General features: G+C 43.0%; 1 protein-coding gene across 1 annotated transcript; it reads left to right on the plus strand.

Annotated features, from left to right (window-relative positions):
* Nucleotides 1-258: 258 nt before the first annotated feature.
* On the plus strand, nt 259-10,664 carry LOC136838435 (fibroin heavy chain-like). The gene is made up of 3 exons (XM_067103350.1): nt 259-581; nt 4,264-9,530; nt 9,717-10,664. Exons 1-3 carry the CDS (start codon nt 573-575, stop codon nt 10,219-10,221), a joined length of 5,781 nt encoding a protein of 1,926 aa, XP_066959451.1. The 5' UTR covers nt 259-572; the 3' UTR covers nt 10,222-10,664.
* The last annotated feature ends 913 nt before the right edge of the window (nt 10,665-11,577 follow it).

Raw genomic sequence — 11,577 nt, forward strand, 5'->3', positions numbered from 1 at the left:
TTGAGATGATGAAGCCATGATTTTGGGGGCGGGGGAAGAGACGACGACGACGACTGGGTAGGGGTGGAAAGAGGAAGGCGAGGGGGATGGTTGACGGGTTGTTACCCTGCGATGCATTCCCTCTTCCTCCCCACCCCGGATCTCCTCTTCATGCTTACCACTGGCTGTCATGAATTGGGATCAGCGGCAGTGAAAGGGTTTTTCTTACAGTTACAGAAAGCCATTGGCTGAGTCTACAGGATTTGGGGGACTGGTGGGGGGAGACAAGGAGAAGGGGGCGGGAAACCCCTTCCCTTCTACTCTCCAGAGTAGGATGTGGGAAAGGCATCGGGAATCCCCAGTCGGTGGTAGGATACGGAAGGAGGTGCAGAAGCTCACTAGAGGAGAGGAAGAATGCTTGGGTGGGAGGTGCCAGGGACTGAGGGAAAGGAAGAAGAGGAGGAGGAGGAGGAGGAGGAGGAGGGAATGAGGGAAACAGGGCGTGGGGGAGGGGCTACGGGCACGGCTCGGTATATAAGTCCTGTCATGAAGTAGGATCAATACACTCAGTACGACTCCTTCAGGCTTCGAAGATGATCGCAGTAAGTTGTATAAAGTTTCCTTTTTTGGAAGGGCAATTAAATGATTGACATATATATATATATATCCTATATCTTCATCAATCCTAAAAGTTTCTTTTGATCTATCATACACAATTCTTACACTAAAAAAAAAATCGCTGGATAATATCCTATTTAAATTTTACTCAAAAGGAAACTACTGAAAAGGATAACCAACAGTAATTCCTGATTGTCCTCACATTAACAAACCATATACACATACACAAACACACATACATACACACACACATATATACATACACTCACCACATACATACACATACACGCATATGTCTACATGCATGCACAAACATATATATATACACAAATATACATACACATACACGCATTTGGCACATGAATATCTGTACCATGTATAACCGTAAGGAGTTGAAATATCAATTTGTTAGCACTCATAATATCTACCATGAATATATCATTGTAAAATATATAACTGTAGATAGATAGCAAAGGCGTGAAGTCTATTGTACATAGAGAAATATAGCAATATATATATATATATATATATATATATATATATATATATATATATATATATATATATACACACACACACACACACACTAATACACACACTTTCTCTCGTAGTGGTGATGGTCCCAAAAGGTGTTACTCTTCTGACTGTCGGCAGTTATTTTGGGATTGATTGATTGGTGCAATTTCGTGTGATAAGAGAACTATCAACGCACGGAGCACGAAACTGCTGATGTTTCCAATGATAAGTTTTAACCAGTGCACGAGGATAAAAGCCTCGGAGACTGGTGATTGAGTTTGAAAGTGTTTGTTATCGAAAGAGCCGGTGAATCAGCTGGAAGGAGTTTGTTACTGAACACTGTGGAAAGCGAAGGTCAACAGGATTACGGTTGTGAAGGCAAGAAGAATCAAGAAGATAGAACCATGACTTTATGCCTAAAGCACATCAACAGATATATTGATGGTTCTTGTATCTTCTGTGGTGCGTTCTGGATCAAACTTTAGTTTTCCAACTATTGATAGCATCTTGTTTGCTGTTGCTTATCTTATTCTACAAACTTTGTTCCTTTCTTCATTGACCGATATTTTACTAGAACAAAGACTTTATATCTAAAACACATCAATAGATGAATTGATGGTTCTTGTATCTTCTGTAGAGCATTCTGGCTCAAACCTACTTCTCCGGCTATTAATATCATCTTATTCTACAAACTTTGTTCCTTTCTTCACTGACCGGTATCTTACTTCGAACTGCCAGCCCCTGATGCCTTCTCACCAAGAAAGTCAATGTTAAAAAAAAAAAGTATTTCTGGTTTGTCGACACACATTGTTGTAGAAAGAATGAGGTCCTTGATATCTCTGTTACAAATGAAGAGGAAAAAATCATTCAAAGCCGTAGAATATAATCTAAATCTAAATCTAAAACACTGAATTTTCCCGGGAAATGTCTTCATCTCTTTCCCTTTCGACCTTCCAGCCACACCTAAGTTCTCTCACTTCTACCTTTGACTTTCCTACTGATGCTTTTCCCCATAACTCAAAATCCCTTTCTCCTTCTTCTTTCGGTTTCCAGCCAAGATTTTAGAGCTCACCTTCGAATCACCCCGTCTTCAGATCTGAACTCTGACCTCGTGAGCATATCTGGGATTCCATCGCTTGCTCTGGTTGAATACCACCATGACTCAGCTACTACCAATTTCTTTTGCTCGTCTACCGTCCAATTTAATATTTTTGGATGAATATGTTACCAAACCTCTCCCCGCCATCGATATTTAGATGTTGTGGCTTTTAGTTTTCTTTAAAAGAAAACTATTGTGCTGGCTTTGTCTGTCCGTTCGCACTTTATTCTGTCCGCACTTTTTCTCTCCGCCCTCAGATCTTAAAAACTACTAAGGCTTGAGGGCTGCAAACTGGTATGTTGATCATCCACCCTCCAATCATCAAACATACCTAATTGCAGCCCTCTAGCCTCAGTAGTTTTTATTTCATTTAGGGTTAAAGTTAACCATAATCGTGCTTCTAGCAACGATATAGGATAGGCCACCACCGGGTCGTGGTTAAAGTTTCATGGGTCGCGGCTCATGCAGCATTATACCGAGACCACAGAAAGATAGATCTATTTACGGTGGCCTTGATTATAAGCTGAACAGAAAACTCGATTGCGCCGAAGAAACCTCGGCGCATTTTTTACCTGTTTTGTTTTGGAGAGATTACACGATTCAGAGGATTAAATCCGCTTCGAAAAAGCTGAGTGTTCTATAAAATTATATGATGTCTTTCTTCCTTCATCCCGGTATTGAAGTCCTGTCGCCCTCATTCACTACTATTTGGAATACCTTTTAAGTAATATATTCAGGATCTTCTTTTTCAGTTTCTCTTCTCAACACATTGACTCAAATGTAGTTCACCTCCTCAGTGACCCCTATTCAACCTATCCTTTCTTTCCTAGTCCAAGGTGGCTTTGCTGCCTCTTTTGTACAAGTACGCCTTTGGCCGTTGCTACAATGAGCTCAAGGAGAGTCTCTCAGTTGTCATGGCAACGACCATTCGGCCAACTCTTCCCACGTTTTCTCCGAGGATACCTGTGATCCCGTTCGTTTCATTCCAGTTTGCTTTTTTGCTCTTATTTCCAGACTATAAAAATAATAGTAGTTATAATCAGTCCCTAAAAAGGCAGGACTGTGGGTTCCACCTCATTCTCATCATATGTCCTTGACCTTTATATTGGCTTGTCCTGCTTACACATCGACCCAACAAGGATATTAGGTTACCCATCTCTTTGATGGCTGATTTTAGAAGTCTTATGAGGAAGGAAGAAGGAAGAAGTGCTGTATAGAGCAAGCAGGGGTGTCCCACATATCAATAAAGCAGTAAAAGAGTTCATGCAAGGTAGAGGTGAGTGAGGTAGTGTGTGAAGAAGAGCCTAATGGTGTGAAAGTTTCTGAACAAGCTCTCAGACTTGATTCAGCAGTTCAAGGATAACGTGGCATTTGCTGTTATCTGGTACTTCTTTCTTCATAATTTCACCAGCGGTATCAAGCTAGCTATGAAACAGGACACCGGAGCAGAGGTTATCACTAAATCCCAGCATATAGATAGATAACCAAAAAATACCAGACACCATTGGCACATAGGGGCCAACAACCTCATCCCAAAAACACTTGCTGAAGACCAGACGAGTAACGCCTCTCAGGAAGGTAACCCAGGAGCAATGCAGTCATAGATAACTGAATGAGTAATATTTTCTTCCAGTTCCTAGGTGCTTATTTCTTCATTTCCATGACAATATAACCTTTAAGAATTCAGTTGTGAACACTAAAATAATTCCAAGCCACCCATCCTCTCAATCATCGGTGATCATACTAGTATTTGATGGATGTTTTTCTTACTTCATTTTCTAAGGAGTACATTTTCATACTGTTATTTACAACTGCAGCTTCCATACACACTGACAACAATACAACATTCTCACTAAAACAAAAAAATACGTCCAGACTAAACTAGTATTCAACTGCCAAACTAAGTCTTACACATTCTGTCAATACCTCTAGATTTAAACAATGTACAACTCTAGACTAAATATAGATACCATTGAAAATTATTTATCTTGCAGTTGTAATGAATTAAAAAAATGTTAGCTCACAAACTAACAATTTCACTCCTTTCACAGAAATTGGTGCTGTGTGCACTGTTAGCTGTTGTAACTTCTGCTCCTGATGGGCACAGCTCAAATCCAACAAGGTTATATGAAACTCCAAATGTGGGTGCCTCTCAATCATCAAGTGTGGGATCTGGGGGAGCTGTAAGTGGAAGTTTAGGAGGTGTTTCTAGTGGAGGGTCAATAGGATCAGTTGGTGGAAGCACTGGAGGTTTAGGAAGTGGGTTTGGAGGAACTTCTGGAGGAATAATAGGAACCATACCAGGTGCTCATGGTGGCTCACCTAGTGCAGGATCAGGTGGTTTTCCAGCAGGAACTGGAAACTTACCTGGTAGTATACAGGGGGGATTATCAGAGGGAGGATTTGGAGGATCAACCTCAACTCATAGTATCTCTTCCAGTGGAGGAACTTCAGGAGGATTAATAGGGGGCATACCAGGTGCTCATGGTGGCTCATTTAGTGATGGATCAGGTAGTTTATCTGCAGGAACTGGAGGCTTATCTGGCGGTATACACGGGGGTGTAACTGAAGGAGGATTTGGAGGAGCAACCATAACTCACAGTACCACAGGAGGTGTAGGAGGATCATTGACTGATGGATTTGGTCATACTGGCAGTGGAGGCCTTGGTGTTACATCTGGGGGATCTTTTGCTAGTTCACAAACTGATGATTTAGGATTCTCCTCAGGAGCTAGTTCTGTTGGGTCTTCTGGTTTGGGAACGGGCAGTTCTTTAGGCTCTACTGGTATACTTCCTGGTGGAATTGGAAGCTCATCAGGATCTGCAGGTACAGTTACTGGTGGATTTGAAAGCTCCTTAGGATCTACAAGTACTAGTACTGGTGGATTTGGAAGCTCTTTAGGATCAGGTTTTGGCAGCACCACTGGATCTGGAGTAGGAGATTCTTCAACTGCTGGTTATGGAGGTTCTTCAGCCACAGGACATGGGGGTTCTTTAGACTCAAATCTTGGCGGAATTAGCGTTACTCCTGGATCTGACCTGGGCAGTTCTTTAGGGTCTGGTTTCAGCACAACTGTAAGTACCATTTCACCAGGAACCTCCTCAGGAGCTAGTTTTGTTGGTTCTTCTGGTTTGGGAACTGGTAGTTCTTTAGATTCTATTGGTACAAGTTCTGGTGGATTTGGAAGCTCTTTAGGATCTGCAGGTACCGGTGGATTTGGAAGCTCTTTAGGCTCTGCAAGTACTGGTACTGGTGGACTTAGTGGTGGATTTGGAAGTTCTTTAGGATCTGCAAGTACTGGTACTGGTGGATTTGGAAGCTCTTTAGGATCTGTAAGTACTGGTACTGGTGGATTTGGAAGCTCCTTAGGATCTGCAAGTACTGGTGGATTTGGAAGCTCCTTAGGATCTGCAAGTACTGGTATTGGTGGATTTGGAAGCTCATCAGGAACTGGAGGTAGTGACACTGGTGGATTTGGAAGCTCTTTAGGATCAGGTTTTGGCAGCACCACTGGATCTGGAGTAGGAGATTCTTCAACTGCTGGCTATGGAGGTTCTTCCACTGCAGGACATGGGGGTTCTTTAGACTCAAATCTTGGCGGAATTAGTGTTACTCCTGGATCTGACTTTGGCAGTTCTTTAGGATCTGGTTTCAGCACAACTGCAAGCACCATTTCACCAGGAACCACCCCAGGAACTAGTTTTGTTGGTTCTTCTGGTTTGGGAACTGGCAGTTCTTTGGGCTCTACTGGTACAATTCCTGGTGGATTTGGAAGCTCTTTAGGATCTGTAAGCACTGGTACTGGTGGATTTGAAAGCTCTTTAGGCTCTGCAAGTACTGGTACTGGTGGACTTAGTGGTGGATTTGGAAGCTCTTTAGGATCTGCAAGTACTGGTACTGGTGGATTTGAAACCTCCTTAGGATCTACAAGTATTGGTACTAGTGGATTTGAAAGCTCCTTAGGATCTGCAAGCACTGGTACTGGTGGATTTGGAAGCTCCTTAGGCTCTACAAGTACTGGTACAGGTGGACATGGAGGTTCTTTAGGATCAAGTTTTGGTAGCACTACTGGACCTGGAGCAGGAGGCTCTTCAAGTGTTGGTTATGGAGGTTCTTCAGCCACAGGACATGGAGGTTCTTTAGACTCCAATATTGGTGGAATTAGTGTTACTCCTGGATCTGACTTGGGAAGTTCTTTAGGATCTGGTTTCAGCACAACTGCAAGTACCATTTCACCAGGAACTTCCCCAGGAGCTAGTTTTGTTGGTTCCTCTGGTTTGGGAACTGGTAGTTCTTTAGATTCTATTGGTACAAGTTCTGGTGGATTTGGAAGCTCTTTAGGATCTGCAGGTACCGGTGGATTTGGAAGCTCTTTGGGATCTGCAAGTACTGGTATTGGTGGATTTGAAAGCTCTTTAGGTTCTGCAAGTACTGGTACTGGTGGATTTGGAAGCTCCTTAGGATCTGCAAGTGGTGGTATTGGTGGATCTGGAAGCTCTTTAGGATCTGCAAGTACTGGTATTGGTGGATTTGGAAGCTCATCAGGATCTGCAGGTGCAGGTACTGATGGATTTGGAAGCTCTTTAGGATCAGGTTTTGGCAGCACCACTGGATCTGGAGCAGGAGGTTCTTCAACTGCTGGTTATGGAGGTTCTTCAGCCTCAGGACATGGAGGTTCTGTAGACTTCAATCTTGGAGGAATCAATGTTACTCCTAGTTCTGACCTTGGCAGTTCTTTAGGATCTGGCTTCAGCACAACTGTAAGTACCATTTCTCCAGGAACCATCCCAGGAACTAGTTTTGGTGGTACTTCTGGTTTGGGAACTGGCAGTTCTTTAGACTCTACTGGTACAATTCCTGGTGGATTTGGAAGCTCCTTAGGATCTGCAAGTACTGGTTCTGGGGGATTTGGAAGCTCCTTAGGATCTGTAAGTACTGGTACTGGTGGATTTGGAAGCTCATTAGGACCTGCAAGTACTGGTATTGGTGGATTTGGAAGTTCTTTAGGATCTGCAAGTACTAGTACTGGTGGAATCGGAAGCTCATCAGGATCTGCAGGTACAGGTACTGATGGATTTGGAAGTTCCTTAGGATCTGCAAGTACCAGTACTGGTGGATTTGGAAGCTCTTTAGGATCAAGTTTTGGCAGCACTAGTGGATCTGGAGCAGGAGGTTCTTCAACTGCTGGTTATGGAGGTTCTTCCGCAACAGGACATGGAGGTTCTTTAGACTCCAATCTTGGAGGAATCAGTGTTACTCCTAGTTCTGACCTTGGCAGTTCTGTAGGATCTGGTTTCAGCACAACTATAAGTACCATTTCTCCAGGAACCACCCCAGGAACTAGTGTTGGTGGTAGCTTTGGTTTGGGAACTAGCAGTTCTTTAGACTCTACTGGTACAATTCCTGGAGGATTTGGAAGCTCCTTAGGATCTGCAAGTACTGGTTCTGGTGGATTTGGAAGCTCCTTGGGTTCTGCAAGTACTGGTTCTGGTGGATTTGGAAGCTCCTTAGGATCTGCAAGTACTGGTACTGGTGGATTTGGAAGCTCCTTGGGTTCTGCAAGTACTGGTTCTGGTGGATTTGGAAGCTCCTTGGGTTCTGCAAGTACTGGTTCTGGTGGATTTGGAAGCTCCTTAGGATCTGCAAGTACTGGTACTGGTGGATTTGGAAGCTCATTAGGATCTGCAAGTACTGGTACCAGTGGATTTGGAAGCTCTTTAGGATCAAGCTTTGGCAGCACTACTGGATCTGGGGTAGGAGATTCTTCAAGTGCTGGTTATGGGGGTTCTTCAGCTGCAGGACATGGGGGTTCTTTAGATTCCAATCTTGGTGGAATTAGTGTTACTCCTGGATCTGACTTTGGCAGTTCTTTAGGGTCTGGTTTCAGCACAACTGTAAGTACCATTTCACCAGGAACCTCCCCAGGAACTAGTTTTGGTGGTACCTCTGGTTTGGGAACTGGCAGTTCTTTAGGCTCTACTGGTACAATTCCTGGTGGATTTGGAAGCTCCTTAGGATCTGCAAGTACTGGTGGAGTTGGAAGCTCCTTAGGATCAGTAAGTACTGGTACTGGTGGATTTGGAAGCTCCTTAGGATCTGCAAGTACTGGTACTGGTGGATTTGGAAGCTCCTTAGGATCTGCAAGTACTGGTACTGGTGGATTTGGAAGCTCCTTAGGATCTACAAGTACTGGTACTGGTGGACTTGGAAGTTCTTTAGGATCAAGTTTTGGCAGCACTACTGTATCTGGGTTAGGAGATTCTTCAAGTGGTGGCTATGGAGGTTCTTCCACTGCAGGACATGGGGGTTCTTTAGACTCTAATCTTGGTGGAATTAGTGTTACTCCTGGATCTGACTTTGGCAGTTCCTCAGGATCTGGTTTTGCCACAACTGCTAGTCCTGGAATTACTGCTTCACCGGGTTCTGGCTTTGATGATTTTCCTGGGACAAGTTTTGGTGGTTCCTCAGGATCTGGATTTGGTCAGACTTCTACATCTGGACTAGGTGAACCTTCTGTAGGTTCTTTTGGAGGATCCTCTGGATCTGGCACAGTTGACACTTCAGGTTCTTTAGGATCTGACTTTGGTATCTCCTCAACTGTTGACGTCAGAGGCTCAAGTGTTAGTTCATCAGGGGGTATTTCTGGAGGATTGAGTGGACAGTTTGGAGGTTCTGCCAGTGGTGCCATTGGCAGTTCTTCAAGTATAAGTGCTGGAGATTCACTTAGTGGTTCATCCACTAGTGGATTTGGTGGATTATCTGGAGGAAATTTAGGTGGCTCATCTACTGGTGGCTTTGGAGGAACCTTAAGTGGAGGATTTGGTAGTCCAGTTAGTGGAAGTACTGGGGGATCTTCAGGAGTGGCATTTGGTGGTTCCTCTCCTGCAGAATATCGGGGTTCTAGCACAGGTGTTGGTGGTTCGACTGGAGCTAGTTTAGGAAGCTCTCTACGAGGAAGCTCAGTTAGCTCCTCACCTGGTGGATTTGGGGGATCTTCTAGTGGAACTTTTAGTGGCTCAACTGCTAGTACAATAGGAGGGTCTTCAAGAGGAAGCTCTGGTGGGTCATCTATTAGTGGACTTGGAGGGGTTTCTAGTGGGGGTGTTGGGGGATCTTTAGGTGGAAACTTTGGAGCAGCTTCTAGAGGATTTGATGGCCCTTCAGCACCTGCAGTCCCTGTCCTTGTGGATGAACGTGATGGGCCTCATGGTGACGGTGTTTACAACTTCAGATTTGAGACTGGTGATGGCATTCTTCGTCAAGAGCAGGGATATCCACAAGGTGAAACAGGAGCTGTGGCACAGCAGGGGGCTTGGTCGTAAGTGAAGAAAAAATTAATTTTTGATAGTATTGTCATAACAACACTCTAATGCAAAAAACACCTATTAAAAGTCAGTACTTTATATCAAAATACGATTCCTGTTTGATAGTTTTGCTATTAGTGAAAAATCTATACAACCTTTATAACTTACTGCAGCATTCACATATGAGTCTATCATTTCAGATTCACGTTCCCAGACGGTACTCCAGCTAACTTCCAGTTTGTTGCTGATGAAGGTGGCTTCCGCGTAGAATCTGACCTCCTGCCAACCCCTCCTCCACTTCCAGCTCATGCCATTGCTCAGATTGAAAAGGCAGCTCGAGAAGATGCTGCTGCTGCTGCTGCCGGTGGTGGATCTCAGTTTGCTGGTTCTGGATCTCAGTTCCCTGGATCTGGGTTTGGAATCCAGTCATCAGGTTCCAGCCTTGGATCTCAGGTATCTGGTATTGGGTCTGGGTCTCAGTTCTCAGGTTCAGGTTTGGGAGCCCAGTTACCTGGATCTGGATCTCAATTTTCAAGTTCAGGTTCTGGATCCCAGATACCTGGACCTGGCACTCAATTTTCAAGTTCTGGATCCCAGTTTCCCGGCTCTCCTTCCCAGTTGCCTCCCTCTGGGCCTCGTCAACCAGTCAGTCCCGTGCCAAGCCTTGTATCGCAAGCCCCGAGCAAGACCTATGGCCTGCCATAAATGATGGTGACGCACATTTAGCAATGCTTACTACTTTGTGATACTCTGTGGCATGACAACTTTGTACTACTGAACCTTACCTTTATGTTCCTTTCCTACTTTTATGAATCATATCATCACTATAGAATACGCAATGGTGGTATGACAAATTTTTGTGTCTAGTCACTCAAAGCTTTGGCATTCTGACGATCTATTTTCATACGGACACTCAATACAGAGCCCCTGTACTGTTAATTATGTAATTAAAACATTAAAACTTGTACTGTTCGAACCGATATTTTAATAGATACCTACAAATTTCTAATACAACAGTTCTCCCACACAAAATACTGATGATTGCTTCTAAAAATCTTTTCATTTCTTCTCTTCTATATTCCATAAAGGTAGAGGTGGTCAAATTGATATTTCTAGTGGTAATATAGTACGGATATTTTTTATACCGTTTAAACAACGAACAATACGCTTATTAGTATTAGTATTAGTATTACAGTTTTTTATGATCAAATATACATTATAAGTCTGTTTCGATAGTTAATTGTTTTTTTCCCCTTATAAGAAAGAGATAAGTTGCACTGAGCTTCAGCTAATATATATTACCAAAGCTGTTCCTCAGAAGACTGTGGAATACCTGAATTCTCTTTGAGTACTAATGTTTGATGATAACTTCATACATAGAAGAAGTGGTAAAAAGGCTACTGAAGGTGAAAGGAGATACTCAGTGTTTTGGAATGGTCCGGTCATGTGGAAGGAATGAAGGAAAATGGGTTGGAGAAAAGAATGGAGAAAAGAAGGTATAATTCTACAGTATAAAGAGGAAAAGGAGAGGCAAACCTAGAAAATAATGGATAGTTGGCTTTAAAGAGGTAAAGGAAAGGACAAGACACAATATTCAGAAAGCGCAAGAGTACAAACATGAGAAAAGTGAATATTATAGGACGTATGACAGTGGAAGTTTTTTGCACAGGGTGTTCATCCACCATCCACTAGGTCAAGTATGAACATGGCGGTTACCACTGCCTTTACTTTTTCTCTTGAGCCACCCCTTCCCCCACCCCCCCTCTCCTGGTAGGAATTAGTCCAGTGAGGCAAGAAGGGATATATCGATTCCTGACCGATTTGAAGACAGTCCATTAAAATCCAATGAGCAGTAATATATGTACATAGTAGTTACGCGACTGTGGTTAGTTGCAATCGGGCTAACAACTGAAGCCACCCTCACAGTGGGAGAAAACGTGTATCGTTAGTTATATATAAATATATATATATATATATATATATATATATATATATATATATATATATATATAATATATGATAATATATACATACATATACATATATATATATATAATGTAT

The sequence above is a fragment of the Macrobrachium rosenbergii genome, chromosome 5, assembly GCF_040412425.1.
Source record: "Macrobrachium rosenbergii isolate ZJJX-2024 chromosome 5, ASM4041242v1, whole genome shotgun sequence".
NCBI classification, from domain to species: domain Eukaryota; kingdom Metazoa; phylum Arthropoda; class Malacostraca; order Decapoda; family Palaemonidae; genus Macrobrachium; species Macrobrachium rosenbergii.

What these genes read in the sequence shown, in the direction of transcription:
- LOC136838435 (XM_067103350.1), top strand. An exon ending in GCACAGCAGGGGGCTTGGTC is followed by an intron (nt 9,531 to 9,716) that starts GTAAGTGAAGAA and finishes CTATCATTTCAG; the next exon opens with ATTCACGTTCCCAGACGGTA.